Source organism: Pan troglodytes, chromosome 12 (assembly GCF_028858775.2).
Source record: "Pan troglodytes isolate AG18354 chromosome 12, NHGRI_mPanTro3-v2.0_pri, whole genome shotgun sequence".
NCBI lineage: Eukaryota > Metazoa > Chordata > Mammalia > Primates > Hominidae > Pan > Pan troglodytes.
Window position 1 is genome coordinate 96,672,574 of NC_072410.2, and position 17,792 is coordinate 96,690,365.

General features: G+C 58.9%; 1 protein-coding gene across 3 annotated transcripts; it reads right to left on the minus strand.

Moving 5' to 3' along the window:
- Nucleotides 1-404: 404 nt before the first annotated feature.
- GAREM2 (GRB2 associated regulator of MAPK1 subtype 2) lies at nucleotides 405-17,006 on the minus strand. Of its 3 annotated transcripts, XM_016948193.4 has the most exons (7): nucleotides 16,761-16,962; nucleotides 13,604-13,744; nucleotides 6,972-7,102; nucleotides 4,790-5,833; nucleotides 3,708-3,877; nucleotides 2,753-2,837; nucleotides 405-2,356 (listed from the first exon to the last, which is right to left on the minus strand). In XM_016948193.4, exons 1-7 carry the CDS (start codon nucleotides 16,870-16,872, stop codon nucleotides 1,811-1,813), a joined length of 2,229 nt encoding a protein of 742 aa, XP_016803682.1. In that variant the 5' UTR covers nucleotides 16,873-16,962; the 3' UTR covers nucleotides 405-1,810. The 3 variants fall into 3 exon arrangements, with proteins under 3 accessions (XP_016803682.1, XP_016803681.1, XP_009440443.2); XM_016948192.4 differs by having other exon boundaries at nucleotides 405-2,837; nucleotides 16,761-17,006; XM_009442168.5 differs by lacking the exon at nucleotides 16,761-16,962 and adding an exon at nucleotides 15,123-15,313 and having other exon boundaries at nucleotides 405-2,837.
- Between the last annotated feature and the right edge of the window lie 786 nt (nucleotides 17,007-17,792).

Genomic DNA, 17,792 nt, shown 5'->3' on the forward strand with positions numbered 1-17,792 from the left:
GAGTAGGGAGCTGATCCCTTGCACCAAAGCCATTAACAGGTTTCCAAATTTGGTCTGAGAGAGCCTGAAGCCGGCATTCTGCCAATGCAGGAAGCTAAGCTTGGGCCCTGGCTGGTGGCATTCAGCTTTGAGCCTGGGTCTTTCCCTTCAGTAACACCAGGTAGTTGTGAATTATGTTGAAACTAGTGGAAGCTGGGGTGGGGGTTCTTTAAGGGTAGGGAGGGGCTGGCGAGGGCCCTGCAGAAGGGAATGAAGGCTGCCACCAGCCGCCTCCACAGACATGGGAATGGCCACACACACACATCATTCCTCCATCAGTCCTCTCCTGCCAGAAGGCATATACACTGTGCCCATGGGTCCCCATGGCCTTGTTTTCAAAAGAAGAAAGCAGCTGGCACCCAGAATGCCACTTGTACTCATCTTCAGCAGTCTAGCATTTATTTCATTAGTCCTTGAGGATTCATTAAATGATCTGCAAGAAAACCAAATGTCCCCACATCACAGGTCCTGTGCTCTACTCTCTGACCACTTCTCTGAGCTGAGGCAGCCTGCTTGGAGTATGGGCACCAGCATGGCTTAGCTACTTTTAAGATAAAAAGTGGAGGAAATAAATAGGTAGACTAGGTAAGGCAGAAGAGAAGGCTGGCACCTTGGGCCCTGACACTAGTGGGCACCCTGTGGTTCTGGGTGAGATGGAGGACACAGGTGGGGTGGGGTGTGTGGTTGGACACAATGACCAGAGCTCTGAGTACCAAGCAGATCCCCATGTTTGAGATTCAAGGGCACAAAGACCTGCTGTGAAGCACGTGAACAAATGCAGGACTGAGCTCCAGGAACGCACTCTCCCAACTGTACCCTCTTGTGCCAGTGACAGAAAACCAGGGAAAAACACCAAGTATTGTCAGAGACAAATGATGGGGGCAAGAGATTGGCAGAATTGGAGGTGGTTGACTACCGCTTGCTTCTAGAATCAAGGAGAAGCTGACCTAAATCAACCTGCTCTTCCACGGAATCAGTATTCTGAGACTGAACCCCACCTGACGGATGGATGACTAACTGCAGTAAAGTCAGAGCAGAAGCCAGGGTGCTAGAGTCATCTGGGCAGTGTCTGGCTTCCTAACTAGATAAGTGGGTCGGGTCAATTGCAAAGCTGTGCTCTTCCAAAGTTGTCACCCATGAACCAGGACCCACAGGTGGAGCCTCTGAGGTGCCATGGGTTAGGCTTGTACACGACTCACCTGTGTGCGGGGCCAGGCGCCACCCCCCTCAACCACGGTGGAGCAGAGGGGGAAGGGAAAGGCATCTCACAGACACAGACATCTACACCCTCACTCTGGGGCAGCTTTAGGCCAAAAGCCAACAGAGCACAAAGGAGAGTGGGCACTTGGGAAATCGGTGCTTAAATTACCAGCCATCTTCTTGTCTCTAAACAGAGCCTACAGGCTTCAGCAGTGGAAGTCGTTTGTGAAGGTCTATAGCAGGGCATGAGGAGGTGTTAGGTCAACCTGAAGGCCAGCTTTTGACCCCGTTGTGGGAATCACGGCAAATGCCTTACTGGGCCCAGGTACACAGTGGTGCCCCCAGCCCCTTCCCCATGTACTCTGCACACTCAAAGGCAAGATGTCCCGTGCAGGGGCCTGACCCCAGAGGACCACATTTCCACATGCATCTCCCCTGGATCCACCCAGTGGCTGCTGAGCAGCCTCAGTCTCGACATAGATCCTTCTTGCAGGCAGCACCTGCTCCTCCGGAGTGCTGTACCTGGGGCCCCCATACCAGCATTCCAGCTGTGCAGCTCCAGCTGGGCAGTTCAGATCTTGGGCCTCCAGCCTTTGATGAACTGCATGATCTTCTTGACCTGCAGCTTGGTGAGGTGGAAGTCATCTGCCAGGATGTCCTCACTGAGCTGCACAAAGATGCTACCATCGATGCGTTCTCGGGCAAAGAAGCTCACCACATCCTCTGAGAGCCCGATGAAACGCAGACTGCGAGAGACCTCCTCCAGGGAGAGCGCAGACAGGTCAGCAGGGGGCTGCCAGGAGGAGGCATCTCGGACTCCAAAGCCTGCGGCTCCATCCCGGGGACTGGCAGGAGGCCCTTCCAGGCGCCCTTGGGTTAGAAAAAGTCGTGCTCCTCCCGCCTCAGGTCCCTGCAGAGCAGCTGGTGACAGTGGGGTGGGGACCTGGTGCAGCACCAAACCTTCAGGCTCAAAGGCCTTGGAGGGGCCAAGTGGTGAAAGGCGGGGTCCAGGCCCAGGTGTCCCCACTGCTCTGGGCTCCTGAGAACACAGCAGCTCAGGCTCTGGAGAACTGCCCTGCCCCAGCTCAAAGGGATCGAAGGGCTCCAGGGCTGGTTCCTGCCATTCAGAAGAAGAGGAGGAGGGGGCGCAGGAGGAGGGGGGAGCAGCTGAATAGGCCTGGCCTGGCGAGGCTGGGCCTGGGGAATACGCAGGGCCAGAGGTAGCCACAGGACCCGAGGTGGTTGTGGGCCCAGAAGACGAGGCCGCTGAAGGGCCTGAGGGGTAGGCAGGCCCGGAAAAAGGGTTGAGAGCTCCAAACGGAGCAAAGCGCTTCTGGGGATGTGAGGGCTTGAATAGAGGAGGGCAGCTGTGGTAGGTCTTAACAGGGGTGTCAGCCCCCAGAAGGGAGGCGGCTCGACCGCTCAGAGGCTCTGTGAGGGCCCGGGAGGCCTGGCTGGGCTGTGTGGTTGAGGGTAGGGGACCGGGGGCTGGGCGGCTAGAGGACTCGCCCACCTTGCAGTCTCCCCAGGTGCATGGGTAGCAATAGAGGGAGTAGGTGTCCGGCGATGGGGAGCCACTGCCACTGCGGGAACCCGCCCTGTGGACAGAGACAGACACACACATAGGACAGGTGAGGCTGAGAGGGAACCCGATAGGGTCACACATGCATTGCAACCAAGCACCACTATGACCTCAGCAACACGGGCCTGCACCCCAGCCCCGGCCCAAGACCCTCCGGAATGGCCATGTTCTTCCTTCCAGCATCCCCCAGCCCAGGTCAGAAAACACAGGGGAAAAATGAAACGAAACTGAAATTAATAAAAATATTTTCTTTCAATTTTTTTTCTTTTGAGATGGAGTTCTCGCTCTGTTGCCCAGGCTGGAGTGCAGTGGTGCAATCTTGGCTCACTGCAACCTCCACCTCCTGGGTTCAAGCGATTCTCCTGCCTCAGCTTCCCGAGTAGCTGGGATTACAGGCATGTGCCGTAATGCCCAGCTAATTTTTGTATTTTAGAAGACATGGAGTTTCACCATGTTAGCCAGGCTGGTCTTGAACTCCTGACCTCAAGTGATTCACCCAACTCGGCCTCCCAAAGTGCTGGGATTACAGGCATCAGCCACCGCACCTGGCCTGAACTTAATCAAAATTTCAAAACAGCAAGGAGCTCTCTTCTCTCTATCCTGCAGCAAAGTCCCCACCTTGAGGGGACCAGGGCAACGCTCCCATCCATTCCTCAACATTTAAGAGAGAAAGAAGCTGAAGTGGGCAGAACAGGCCACTGGGCCCCAGGCCCCAAGACACCCAGACAGCAGTGCCCCTCCCTGAGCCACTGCACAGGGAGCTGCACCCTCGGGAATCTCCCAGGCCTCAAGACTTCCTCTTACTCAGCTCTGTAGTTCCCCCTCCTCACCCTTCCCTGCCTCGATCTACCTTAGAACTCAGGACCAAGGGAAGGCAGGGACTCACCCATCCTGGAGGCCAGAGGAGTAGTAGGAGAGGCTGGAGCTGGGGGAATGTACCGGCTGCAGCTTGGGGAAGCGAGGGGGAACCGGGGGGCTGCTGGAGATCCGGCCGCTGCCATTGCCACCCCGGGGAGGCACTGGAGGGGCATTGAGCAGGCGGCACTCCTCCTTCACCTACAAGCAGAGGGCGGTGACTCCACCTCGACTCCAAACAGCTGGCACTCCTTATCTTCCCCTTCCCAAGCAGCTGGGCGAGGGGGCTGTCTGGGCCTGACATTTGCCCCACTTTGCCAATAGGCTGCCTTGCACCCCAACTGCTCATCCAGTCAGCCAGCCACCCCACCCTTCCTAGCCTTCCCAGACTATCTCACGCACCCACACCCTGTCCCACAGCCTCCTTCCTGTTCCTTGGAAATCCATCATGGATGTTAAGAAAAAGAACACAAAGGTAGATCAAAACAGGTTAAGCAGACGTGCTCTCTCCTCAAGGAAAAGGAGAGAAAGCAGAGGACAAAGGAAAGCCAAAGGGACAGAGGGAAGGAAGCGTCTGCCACCTGCATCCCTCCCTACAAGTCGTGTACCCCAAAGAGGACTCCATGGGATGCTGACGGGTGTTACGGGCAGGGAAAAAATGTTCTGATAAACAGGATTCCTTAGTGCAGGACTTCTCAGAGCCTTTAATCTACCAATGCTCTGTGACTCCAACATGAGGAGGGAAAAAGGGTTGGGAATCATTCACGGCATTTCTAAGCTTACTTCGCCAAGGAACCTTCTTTTCACGGAACAACTTAAAGGACCCCTGTTCTGTGGTACCTTCTGGGTAACAGTGTTTCGGGGCTCCTCTCAAATCCTCTGAGGCTGGGGACCTACACGCATCTCTGTCCCACAGCTCTCCCGCCACCGCTCGCCCCAGTGCCCCTTACTACAAATGCTTTTGCCTGGCATGTTTCTGCCCTTTCCTTCTCCCCTTCCCCACCCCGCCGAGGAAGACACCTCGTCTGCCACATACTCCGGGGCCGGGGCCCAGGAGAACGGGCTTTGGGCCCTGGCTGGACCCGGGACTCGGCCCCCAGCGCGCTCACTCACCGCCTCGGATTTGGGAGGGACTGGAGGCGGCGGCGCTTCCGGCTCCCGACGCGGCGGTCCCGCGGCCCCGAAGGAGATGAGGTCGGACCCTGGGGGCGGCCGGACGAGGCCCTCGGGCCCCTGGTGCGCCCACAACTCCTCGTAGGGGATCTCGGCGGGCGGCGCGGCGGGCTCGGGCGCGGCTGCCCAGTCGGGGCTCACGTACTCCTGGTCGCCCTCGCCGGCGGGGGCCAGCGCTAGCGGGCCGGGGGCGCGGGCGAGCCCGGGGGCGCGCGGCGCGGGCAGGCAGAGGCGCGCGCGGCGCGGGCTGGCGCAGTCTTCGGCGAGCTCCGCTGGCGCCTCGCGCACGGCCGTGGAGTACTCGTCGGGGTCGAAGCGCTCGCGGCAGTAGGAGGCGCTGTCGCGCACCAGGCGCTCGACGCGCGGGTCCCCGGCCAGCAGGCCCTGCGGCAGCGCGAAGCGCGGCGTGTCCGTGAGCAGCAGGAAGTGCAGCGGCGCCGGGCCCTCGCGGCGCAGCGCCAGCCCCAGCACCACCGTCTTGGAGATGATGCTAACCAGCTTGTAGCAATGACCCTCCCGCACCGGGTGCAGGTCGTAGGGGTTGCGCGGCGGCCGGCTGGGCACCAGCACGTTCACCGGCAGCCGCACGCGCTCGATGATGGCGCGCACCGTGTGCTCGCCCTCTTGCATCTGCAGCTCCAGCGGGCTGCGAGTGCTGAAGCGGCCCTGGCATTGAAAGGGCAGGCTCAGGCTTTCGTTGGTGCGGTGGTTCATGCAGATGAGGCAGGGCATCTTGCCTTTGACCGGCCTGGCGCCCCCGCCGCCAGTGCCTCCCGCGGCCCCCGCGCTCGCTGGGCCGCCGCCGCCCACCCCGGCCAGCGCCCCAGCCCGGCCCAGCTTTCGCAGGAGGGTGGTGAAGCGCGAGCGCTCCTTGGTGGTCTTGGCGCACAGGATCTCCGCCTGGCCCATAAGAGTGAGCTCGTCGCCCGCATGCAGCGTGAAGTTGTACACCTCGCTGTCCTCGCTGAACTCTCCCGACACCACCTGGGGATCCCAGAGACAGGGCAGGGCCTTAGCCAGGTCCCAGGGAAAGCCACACGGCCAGCTCCCAGAGACTGGAAAGGGAAAACAGCCTTCCTCTTCCGCCCTCCCGGGGCTCGGACCAGATGGTAGGCCAGGAGATCCACGTTCCTCCTGGAGAGACCACTAGCAGCTGTGCCACCTTAAATGAGTTGCCCCTCCACGCCTTAGCGACCATATCTGATAACTCTTACTTCGAAGAACTGCTATAGGATTAAAAAGACTGTGCAGTGGCATATTTTTCTTTTCTTCCCCACTACTTGGATCAGCAACATATTTTAAAGTATGCAGTAAATGGCGACTTTTATCATCATTGTCTTTACCATTTGGGCGATCATAATGCCCTACCCATCCAACAAGGCTAAGTGAAGAGAAATGAATTGATGGATAAGAAAAGGGTTTGTAAACAGAACAGCACTATCTGTACATAGCAGGGACTGCTTTTAGTTGTTTTTGTTTGTTTGTTTGTTTGTTTGAGACAGGGTCTTGCTCTGTCGCCCAGGCTGGAGGGCAGTGGCACATTCACAGCTCAGTGCAGCCTCAAACTCCTGGCAACAGTCCTCCCGCCTCAGCCTCCCAAGTAGCTAGGACTATAGATACGCACCACTATGCCCAGCTAATTTTTTTAACATTTTTTGTAGAGACAGGGTCTCTCCATGTTGCCCAGGCTGGTCTCTAACTCCTGGCCTCAGTTGATCCTCCCTCCTCAGCCTCCCAAAGTGTTGGGATTACAGGCATGAGCCACTGCTCCCACCCCACAGCAGGGGTCTATTTACATTGCCTGCTCACCACAACCACCGCCTCTACAAGTGGGTGCTGGGGCAGCTAGGGACAGATTGCCCTGAAAAGTCTCCAAGTCAGAACATGACCCTTCCAGACACTCGCTCCTGCTTCACTACCTTTCATAGGAAGTCCTTCAGCCCAGTGGGTCCTATTCCCCACCCTTCTGACATGGCTTGATTGTGCCAAAGACCCCTAAGGGGTCTCCCCAGGAGCCGCTCTCCTTCTTGGATCCTGAGGGCAACCTTCCAACCAGAGTCAGGGTTGCCCCTGAGGCAAGGAGTAGTGTGGGGACACCACACCTGGTGAGGGAGTGACTGACCTTGACGCTGAAGGTGATGGCTTCCATCACGAAGATGCGGTCAGGGAAGACACTGGCCACCTCCTCCACGCTGCTGAAGTACCTCACTGGCTCCCGCACATCCCGGGCCTGTTCCAGGAGCTTGAACTTCCCTGCATAGTGGGTGACAAAAGTTGCTGGAGTGGGCCTGCCTGCTGGGAGTCTAGCCTGCGTCCCAAGAGCCTTCATGGTCACTTGCTACCATAATCTCGGCCAGCCCCTCAGAACTCAGGAGGGCCAAAAGGCAGGTTTCCACTGGCATGGGCTGAAGGGGGCTGGTCATCTGGCTCCAGCCTCAGCAAGGTGAGCACAGATCCCTAGCAACTATAGCCCAGCCCTCCCCCCATAGAGAGCCTGTGGGTATGCAGTGAGGCTAGCGGCTACCTGCCCAGAGAAACCCAACTGCAAATAGCCCCAAACATGTGGACACAGCTGGCCTCTGATCAACTATCAGTGTGGTACCGGGATGCTGGCTCCTTGCTCAGTCCCGGCCTGACCTCTGACTTGCCGTGACAAGTTCCTTTCCCTCTCTGGGCCTCTGGGTCCTCATCTGAGGGGGTAGGGACAGATGATCGTGGGCCCTACCTGCATCTGGCATCCTGTGCATCGCCCTGGGCTGCTGATCCACATGGTGGTGGCACTGGGCCAACCAGGGCCTGGCCCAGCCCTTGAAGGCCCTGGGAGAACCACTCTGACCCCAGCTCTGTTCCCACACCCTGCCCTGGTCCGATATCCAATCCTACTCTCCCAGAGGCTCTGACCTGAACCCAGCAAAGCCACCTCCCTGAGAGTAGGCCTTCCCAACCTGCAGTCTGGGGCTGCGTGCTTTGCCAAGCTCAGCACGTGCCCCTAGGAGACACAGACTTTACGGAAGTGATTGCCAGTCTGTGAAGCTGACATCCCTGTGTAAGCTCTCTCACCTCACTGGCCACACACCTGTTATATGCATACCCACATGAGCACAAAACAAGCTCTGAGCCGCCCTGGCATCTGATGGATGGCCTCTTCTCAAGCTTTATACAGTAGGAAGAGAGCCATGAATAGGTGAGGGAACAAGTCGAGAGAAGACAAGGTGACTCTTTAGCCTCTGGGTGTTTTTTTTGAGACAGGGTCTTGCTGTCGCCCAGGCTGGAGTACAGTGGCATGATCACAACTCACTGCAGCTTCAACCTCTTGGGCTCAAGGGATCCTCCTGCCTCAGCCTCTCAAGTACCTGGGACCACAGGCATGTGCCACCATGCCTGGCTAATTTTTTATTTTTATTAGAGATGAGGTCTCATGATGTTGCCCAGGCTGGTCTCAAACTCCTGGGCTCGAGCAATCCTCCTGCTATGGCCTCCCAAAGTGCTGGGATTACAGGTGTGAGCCACCGTGCTGGGCCTTCTTTAGCTTCTGAAGCCCCCTTGGTAGTTGCTTCTGTCACAGTTCATTCATTTAATTATTGCACAGATATTGATGGAGCACTCACTATGTGTCAGACACTATGGTAGGCCACACAGAGGGTACAAATCTGTGTAAAATACAGTCTGCCCTTAAAGAAATCCAGATATAATGGGTGAGACGATGAGTACCCAATGGTGGCAGGATGTGATAAGTGCTACAACAGACTTGTGACAAAAGAGTTACAAGACGGCTAGGTAGGCAAAACCTGCCTGGCGGAATCTGAGAGGATCACTGAGCTGCACCTTAAGAATCAAAGGGAATTCACAGAATGGGCATTCCCTGTGGAAGAAACACTGTAAACAAAGACACAGAGACACAAAATCAGACCACCTGCCCGAGATGGTGCGTGCCTGCAGGGAAGGACTCAGGGAGAGGGAGGACAGGAGGGGATGCAGACAGCAACTGGGATTTGAAAGGCTCTGAATGCCTTGCTAAAGCAGTAAAACTTTATTCTGTACAACATGAGACCCACTGGAGTGTTTCGAGCAAAGAAATACCATGATCCAGGTTCAGCTCTATTAAAATAACCGGGAGACCAGTCAGGTAAACAAACCAGTAAGGGGTTCTGGAGAAGAGCTACGGAATATTAGAAACAGACCAAGAGATACTGGGAAGAGAGACCCAGCAGGCTTGGGTGACAGAAGAAGGGGGAGGTGGGGAAGGAAGGGACTCAGGATGATGTACTCAGGCCACCAGCCTGGTCAGAAATGGAGATGGCAGGCCAGGCACGGTGGCTCACGCTTGTAACCCAGCACTTTGGGAGGCCAAAGTGGGCAGATCACTTGAGGTCAGCAGTTTGAGACCAGCCTGGCCAACATGGTGAAACCCCATCTCTACTAAAAATACAAAAAACTATCTGGGTGTGGTGGCACACACCTGTAGTCCCAGCTACTTGGGAGGCTGAGGCAGGAGAATCGCTTGAACCTGGAAGGCAGAGGTTGCAGTGAGCTGAGATCACACCACTGCTCTCCAGCCTGGGCAACGGAGCGAGACTCTGTCTCAAAAAAGAAAAGAAAAGAAAAGGAGATGGCAGAGCTGTTAACCAAAACTGGGAACCCAGAAGAAACATGTTGTGGGGCCAAGGCAGATCCTGGAGAGGCCAAGAAAGGGGCCTTCAGGTGGTGCTCCTAGGGTGGGTGCCACCAGTGTGTATGCAGAACTTGGGGACACCTGGCCAGTGAAATAGACTGAAGGTCACCAGCCCACAGGTGGCAGCCTTGGCTGTGAGGCAAGAGAGATGGCTCAGGGAATAGGAAAAGCACGGGGCTTGACCCTTTGGGGATGTTCATCCCAGAAAAATGCCCACACTGTGCTCCTAGCATGAACACACACACAATTGTGTGTTCAGTGCTGGGGGTTCCTGGAGACCCCTAAACCCAGCGAGAGACCCAGATGAAGACACCCATGGTGCAGGGTTAGGAGCAGAGGGCAGGGCCTGAAGCATCATCACCGAGCAGGGAGAGAAATGAGAGCCCAGAACAAGGGGAAATGGCTAGGAGAACGCTGGCGGGGGAGCCCCCAGGCCTGCCCTCCCCGCCCTGGGACCCTCCTGGGAAGAGGCCTCTGAAGTGCCACAGCCCTAGAGGGCAACAGAGGAAAAATGTGGAGGGGGGCAGGCAAGAAGCAGGGGTCTAGGACTTGGGAAGCAGGAACTGCAGGCACTGAGTAGCCCCCTCCCCTCACTCCCGCCTCCTCCCCCAAGTCCACACACAACCCCCCACCCCCGCCCCTGCCCCAACCACAAGTAGCCAGGCAGGGAGCAATGCCCACTGCCCCCTGTGGGGCGACTTGGAGCCAAGTCAGGGCTGGAGCTGGGGGAGGATGTGGCAGGAAAGATCGATGTAACCATGGCATCCAGCACCATCCCCCTCCGCGGCAGCCTGAAGCCCAGCGCCGGTCATTACTGCGGGAGGAAGGAAGGGAGCCCTCCAGGGAGTGATGCTCTGGACCCTGGAAGCCTTTTCCTCCCCGCCAGCCCAGGGGCGGCTTCCTCTCCTGCCTCCCCCTGTGTGGAACCTGAGGTCCCCCACGGCTCTAAGGACCTGCTCCATCTTGACCTGCCCCTCCTCCTCGTCCTTGCCCTCAGAGCACATGGCTGCCTCGCTCCTCCCTTCCAGCCCCAAGCACCTGAGGGCTGTGGCAGGGGATTGCTGACCACCCTTCTCCATGCCTGCCCCACAGCACACACTCAGTAAAGAACGTGGGCAAAAGCTCAGGCTTTGGAGTGCGACAAATCTGGCTGAATCCCACCCTGCCACTAGCCAGCTGTGTGACCTTGGGCAAATTATTTAATCTCTCTGGGCTTCGGATTTCCCGTCTGTAAAATGGAAACATCCTAGTTGGGCCAGAGGCGCATCTGCCAAACGCTGAGCAGGAAACAAGGCCAACACTGGGGAAGTGGCACCATGCTCAGGGAAGACGCCTGGCCACTCCCGCAGGGCCAGGGGCGGGGGCTGGGACGGGGGACAGTACGGGGCCAGGCCAGGTCTCCCTGACTCCCGGAGCAGAGCGCCGCAGCCTGGAGACCGAGTCACCCAGCAGTGCCTTCAGCCCCACCCGGCGCGAGTCGCCGTCCTCCTCCCTCCCCGGCCTTCCCCTCCGCTCTCTCCGCGGTCCGCAGCCGGCCACCCCCGCCCGCCCGAGCGCCATTATTAATTCATTAGGAGAAATCAGCGTGGAGCCCAGCCGTGCACTCAGCGCCTCCTCGTTAACCCGCCGGCCTTCGCCCTCCTAGGGGCCTCCGCCTCCGCCTCCGCCTCCGCCTCCCCTCCCCCGTGCGGGCGGACAGAAGCAGCCCCGTGAAAAGATGGGGCTGGGGCCGCGCCCCCCAAGACCACCACCCCTCCAAGACCACCACCGTACACAGGCACGCAGGGGCGCCAGAGAGATGGGAGGAAGAGCTAGGAGCCCCCGGACCCACGGTTCCCTGGGAGACTGTGCCTCGGGTTCCCAGAGTTTTAATGACACAACCAAAATGAAGTCCCTAAAGTCACGTTTTTTTCAGTGAGGGATTTTCCCAACCTTTCTTTTTCTCTTTTCTTTTTAATTTTTATTTATTTTAGAAACACCATCTTGCTCTGTCTCCCAGGCTGGAATGCAGGGGTACCATCATAACTCACTGTAGCCTCAACCTCCTGGACTAAAGGGATCCCCCCCACCTGGCTTCAGTCTCCCCAGTAGCCAGACTACAGGCCTGCGCCACCACACCCAGCTAATTTATTTGTTGTTGGGGGGGGGGGGGAGGGTTGTTTGTTTTTGTTTTTGTTTGTTCTCACTATGTTGCCCAGGCTGGCCTGGAACTGCTGGCCTCAAAGGAGCCTCCTGTCTCAGCAAAGCACTAGGATTACATATAAGAGCCACTGCTCAGGCAACTTTTGCTTTTTTTATCCCCAGAAGACCTGGGACCTCCCCCTGAACCAAGCTTGGAAATTTCTAGCTTGAGCAGGCCCCCAGTGGGCTCCAAGCCCAAGATAGAACCCCAGGTCAGAAAGAAATCTGAGTGAGTTTCCGCATCTTTTAAGGGTTTGGGGGGTGGAGTACACAGGTACCAACTTCACAGGCTGTAAAAGACAGAAGCCTCTGTAAAGGGCTCAGTCCTGTCCTCCTGGCTCAGGGAGACCCAGGGCCAGAGGAGGCAGGGGTACCTGTGAAGAAGCAATGGGACCTTCCCAGCCTTGGTGAGGGGGTTGTCAGGAGCAGCTGGGCACAGCAATTAAAAACACAGAACTGGGCTGGGTTTGGTGGCTCACGCCTGTAATTCCAGCACTTTGGGAGGCCAAGGCGGCCGGATCACTTGAGGTCAGGAGTTTGAGACCAGCCTGGCCAACATGGTGAAACCCTGTCTCTACTAAAAATACAAAAATTAGCAGAGAGTGGTGGCAGGCACCTGTAATCCCAGCTACTTGGTAGGCCGAGGCAGGAGAATCCCTTGAACCTCGGAGGCAGTGAGCCAAGATGGCGCCTCTCCTCTCCAGCCTGAGCAACAGAAAAAACACACACACACACAGAACTGGGCCTGGCCCAGTGACTCACACCTATAATCCCAGCACTCTGGGAGGCTGAGGCAGGAGGCTTCATTGAGACCAGGAGTTTGAGACCATCCTGGGCAACATAAGGAGACCATCTCTAAAAACACAAAAAATGAAATAAAAAACATGGCACTGGGCAAGCCACTGAAACTCCTGGAGCCTCAGTTTCCTGGTGAGTTAAATGGAGTTGACAAGACTTTCTCATCAGGTTGCCATGAGGATGAAATGGCAAAAATGTTCGGCCCAGCATATGGCATGCAGCACATGCTTAACACATGGCAGATGTGGGATCCGGGGCTCACACGGGGACGTCTCTGGGATGGGGCCACCAGACTCCCATCCCTCCCACACAGGGGACAGCAACCACACGCTCCTGGTGTGGTGCAGCGGACACCAGCCCTCAGCTGAGATACCTGGATCTGGCCAGGCTCTTCCTTTCCTAGATGTGTGACACGGGGCAAGTCACCTCCTCCCCCAAGCCTTCCGTTTCATCATCTGTAAAATGAAGGGGCTGTACTCTGTTTTGGTAACAGAATCCTTTCTTCAAACAAAATCTTATTATATGTCAACATCACATATAAAACTAATAAAGGTAGTCCATTAGCATAATCTTTAAAAGTCTAAAATTTTTAATATTCACTTATAAAGTCAACCAATGGAAACAATAGGTTTAACGCAAAAATTGGGAAAAACAGGATCAGCGCGGAGAGGTGCAGCCATGTAACCAGCTTGGGCATTCGCTGGTTTCTGCGGTATTTGGTTGCACGGTACAGAAAAGGTCCTGGCAGGACATGTTCTCTTGGAGGGTCTGCACAAAAATGGCTAAGCGTGGCAGCCGAAGGTATACCCTGAAGGCCTCTGATTAGGGTTAAGCTCTGATTTGTAGTAATTTAAGAGTGTGGGTATTTTTTAATCATTAGTTTCAGATCTACTTTAAAATAAAATGTGAATCAAAAAACCTGTGAGCCACCTCTCCAGAAACCCAGAGTGCCACAGAACAGAATGAAAACTGCTGGGCTCTGACTCCAACCCTAACCCTAATCACCGCCTCGCTAGTCCCAGCGTTCCCCCTACCCCTGGCCCCAGTCCCTCCTGCCTACACCCCCCTACAGGCTTTATGACATCTGTCCTGGCTGGACACACCTGGGTACTGCAGGGGGATGTCGATCTTGGGCCCGATGACATAGTGGCCCTCCTCCAGGGTATGAGCTGTCACCGTTGTCCACTGCCGGCAGGAGTGGATGAGCAGGATGTCTCGCTCACTGACGCCCTCGGCGTACTCCCCTGGGAAGGGGGAGGAGGACAGAGGATGAGGGGAAGGAATACAGGACATTAGAAGGGGCAGAAAGAACAGACAGTGACGTCCTCACCAAGACCGCCCCCCTGAGGGACAGCTCCACACAATCCCTGTCCAGGTCAGCAAAGCTCAAGGGACAGGCGGGCTGCCAGCTGGGGCCTGGGGCTGTGGGGCTGGCTGTGAGCCTCTCAGGGCTGTGACTCCCGACGGGGCCCCTCGTTCATCAGTGGCTGGAATGCCTGCTGTCCCTGGCTCTGAGCTGGAGCAGGGAGCGCCCCATGGATGAGCTCAGACCAGCCCCTGCCCTCCAGGAGCCCTTAGGGCCCTGGGGAGGTGGGCAGAGATGTACCAGAGACTAGGCAAGTTTGAGGCACTGACTGGAGTATGTCTGGGGACCCGGAGGGCAGCAGTAGGCTCCAGCTGGGGGTGGGGTGGCGAAGGGAGACTTTATTGAGCAGGAGATGCTGGAGCTGTGCTTCCCAGTCAGGGCCTAGGCCCTGCAAGAAGGGCCCTACTGGGGCAGTGGAGAGGGCCCGGACGGGACTGTCCCTTATAAGGTCCCAGCTGTGAGAGCTCCCCCAGAGCCACGGGTCGCTCGGGTCAGGAGAATGACAGGGCTTAGAGCAGCTGATTACTGCCTCTCCCAAGGGCAGCCCTTCCTTTCCACCCACTGCCTTGTTCAGGGGACCTCAAAGGAGAGGGGGGGAGTCCCCAGAAACCCCCAACCCCATCTCAGAGAAGCCACCCACTGCCTTGTCAAGGGGACCTCGAAGGAGAGGGGGGAGTCCCCAGAAACCCCCAACCCCATCTCAGAGAAGCAGCTCCTTGACACCCCCTCCAACGCCCCCTCATCCTCCCAGTTACAGGGGTGATGGCTGAGGGTTGGAGGGGTTGAGAGAGCAGGTTTAGAAGGCAGGAGTGGGAGGCCCAGCCCTGGGGCCTGGGGGAAGCTGCTCTGGGGCAGAGGTGTTGGGAGTTGGGAGGGGTCTGGGCCTGGAGGCTCCAACCCCAGCAACGGTTTCCAGGGGAGCAGGAGGGGCAGCCCAGCTTCCAGGAGGCAGAAGGGGCTGTGTCCGGGCTGCAGCTGGTGGGGAGGGTGGGGGTAGGGAGTACCTCCTTCCTTTCTCCTTCAGGCACAACTTACAAAATTTCTGCCAATCAAATGGGAAATGGTTTACTCTGATGGCTGGGGGCTCCATAAAGTGTGTACATGTGGGGTGGGCGTGTGTGTGTGTGTGTGTGTGTGTGTGTGTGTGTGTGTGTGTGTGGCAGGGTGGGGGGCGGTTCAAGACGCGCAGGAAGGGCCTGGCCCCCACTATGTGTGTGTTGGGGGTGTTGTCTAAGCTTTCCCCTGTACCTCCTCACCTCCGGGGGCCCAAGAAGCTCTCCTCCAACTCTGCTCCCTCCTCTGAGAGCTGTCCTGGGTCCTAGCCCCATCTTCACAGCCACATGGGCACACAGCAGTAACCATGGCTCATGACCACCAACAGCTGAACCACAATAGCCCACAGTGACAGATGCTTGTCACCCAAACAACATAACTCAGTCTCCAGCCAAGGGGCCCCCAAATGCACAGGCACACAGGGACCTACCCTTCAAGCCACACAATTCTGACCAGACATTCACACCCTGATGGTGACCCAGCCATAGCCACACACCGTCACACACAACAGACAGCTGGGCCATCACACCAGTTGTTCATTCACTCACCCATTCATTCAATCCATAATCTTTATTGGGCAAGGATGCCCGGTCTCAAGGAGCCCACAGCCAGGTCTAAAGACAATAAACTGACCATTATAATGGGGTGCACAGTAGGAGACAAGCCAGAGTTGGCATGAGGTGGCAGGGGAGCCCAAAGGAGGCCCTACGCAGACCGAGGAGCTCAGAAAAGCTGCCCAGAAAGGGGAGATGCCAAAAAGGATGTGTGGGAAGTGGCCAGAAGACCCCAGGGCAGCGACCTCCATTCACAGGCAGACACAGTACCACACTCTGACCACTCGGCCGCGAGCCAGAGAACTAGACGCTGGCCTGCCCGACGGCGGGGCGCCGATGCTCCCCCATGAGCCTGCTCCCGGGACAGCTGACGCCCACTGTGCCCACTCCTGGCCGCCACGGAGGAGGGGCTGCCGGGCCCCACGGGGAGAAGAGGAGCCTGCGGCCGCGGGCCCCATTAGCATTCATGGAAGCGAGTGTGCCAACGCGGGCCAAACCCCTATTCTTCTCACACACAAAACCCCCGGCCTGGCTGCCAGCCCCGGCTACCGCCCATCCCCCAACCAAGCAGCACCCCCCTCTCCCCAAACGGTCCCCTCGCTCCATGCAGCCTCCGGGCGTACCCTCTCGGGCCCCCATGCGTGGTTCCATCAGCCGAGCGGCTGGGGGCCCCAGGTCCTATTAAGAAGTGGGACAAGATTTGGGGGAGGGCCGGGAGTTTGGGGGTCACGCCGGGCAGCAGACCCGGCTCCCGCCGGCCTCTCCCGAAGGTGGCCTGCCCGCCCCAGCACCGAGGCTGCTCCTAGGGAAGAGAAAGGAGGTGCAAGAAGGGTCCCCAGAGGGGCGGAGCAGGACTAGGGGTGGCGGTAAGGGGAAGACAGAGTCCGGGTCCCAGGGATGAGGGAAGACAGAGGTGAGAGGCCAGGGACAAAGGGACCAAGGGGGCGCGGCCGGGGCGGGGGGCCCAGGGACAGCGGGGGAAAGGGGGGCAACCGACGGGGCGGGAGCAGGGGCTTGGCCCCTTTCCGGACTCCAGCTGGGCGGGAAAACTCTGTCCCGGGCCCTGTCCCCGGTGTCTGTGCCTGTGCTTGTCCGCGGGGCCCAGGAGGCGGACCTGGCGGGTGGGCCCCGCGTTTCCCGGGAGGCGCGCCAGGAACCGCTCGGGGCCCACGCCGGGGAGCTGGGAGGGTGCGGATGCCGCACCCTCCTCACGATCCCTCTGCCCCTGGCTGGAGAGCCCACCATTTCCCCGCGGACCCCGGTCCCCATCTCCAGCGACCCCGGTACCTGGCCCAAGGCAGGCGAGCGTGGGCAGGCGGCAGCGGCTGACGATGAGGTCGAGCGGGAAGGCGCCCATGCTCCAGCGCAGGCCGGCCAGCCCGGCCGCCAGCTTCTCCATGGCATGGGCGCCCCGGGGCCGCCGTCCCGGGGCCCCGACGGTCAGTCCCGCGCGGCCCAGGCTCTCGCGCCCGCCGCCACCTCCCGGGGCCGCCGCGGCGCTCGCCGCCTGGCAGCCCCGCCGGGCCGCGGGCGTCACGTGGCCGGCCTCCCCGCAGGGCGCCGACCCCGGCCCCGCCCCCGGGCCCCGCCCCCTCCTCCCGGACCCCGGACCCCTCCTCCCGGACCCCCGCCCCCTGCTCTGTCCGCCCCGACCCGGACTCGCCGCCGGACCCACCCCCGGACCTCCGCCCCCAGCCCTGTTCGCCCTGCCCCGCCCCGCCCCGGCCCCCTCTCCTCGGACCCCGTCCCCGCGCCCCCTTCTGGGACCCCGGGTCCCCAGCCCCGCGCTCCGTCCGCCCGCCCCTGCCCCCGCTCCCCGGCCCCCACCCGCCGCCGCCGCCAAGCCCCGCCTCCCCTCCCGCCAGCTTCCCCGCGCCCAGGTGACGGCGGGTGATGGAGGACCCCAGGGCGGGCGCCTGGAGGGACAACGAAGTCCCGAGCGGCATCTGCGGAGTCGACGCGGGCTCGGCCTCCTCTTTCTGGCTGGGTATGTCCGGGCCCCGCCGCTCCCCCTCGTGCTGGCCTCCCGGAGGCCGCGCCCACCCGCGCCCTGTCCTGCTCCGCCGCCCAAAGCTCGGGTTCTGAATTCTGCTCTTCCAGGACCTTCATCACCTCCGGCTCCGTGGAGCTGGGCGAGGCAGCCTCCTTAACCCCATTTTACTGATGAGCAAACTGAGGGGCAGAGGTCAGGGGGCAGCCAGGACTTCAACCTAGGTTGGACTTCAACCCAGATTTGACTCCAACCCTACTGCCCAAGAGCACCCTACAGCGCCCCACCATAGAGCACCTTCCACGTTCCCAGCGCCCCCTTAGCCGATA

Coding starts and splice junctions, on each gene's coding strand:
- GAREM2 (XM_016948192.4), bottom strand. CDS start 16,872: ATGGAGAAGCTGGCGGCCGGGCTGGCCGGCCTGCGCTGGAGCATGGGC. Junction 7,103..13,603: donor CATCCCCCTGCAGTACCCAG/GTGTGTCCAGCC, acceptor CCCACTATGCAG/GGAAGTTCAAGCTCCTGGAA. Junction 3,878..4,789: donor TCCCTCCCAAATCCGAGGCG/GTGAGTGAGCGC, acceptor CTCTGCTTGTAG/GTGAAGGAGGAGTGCCGCCT.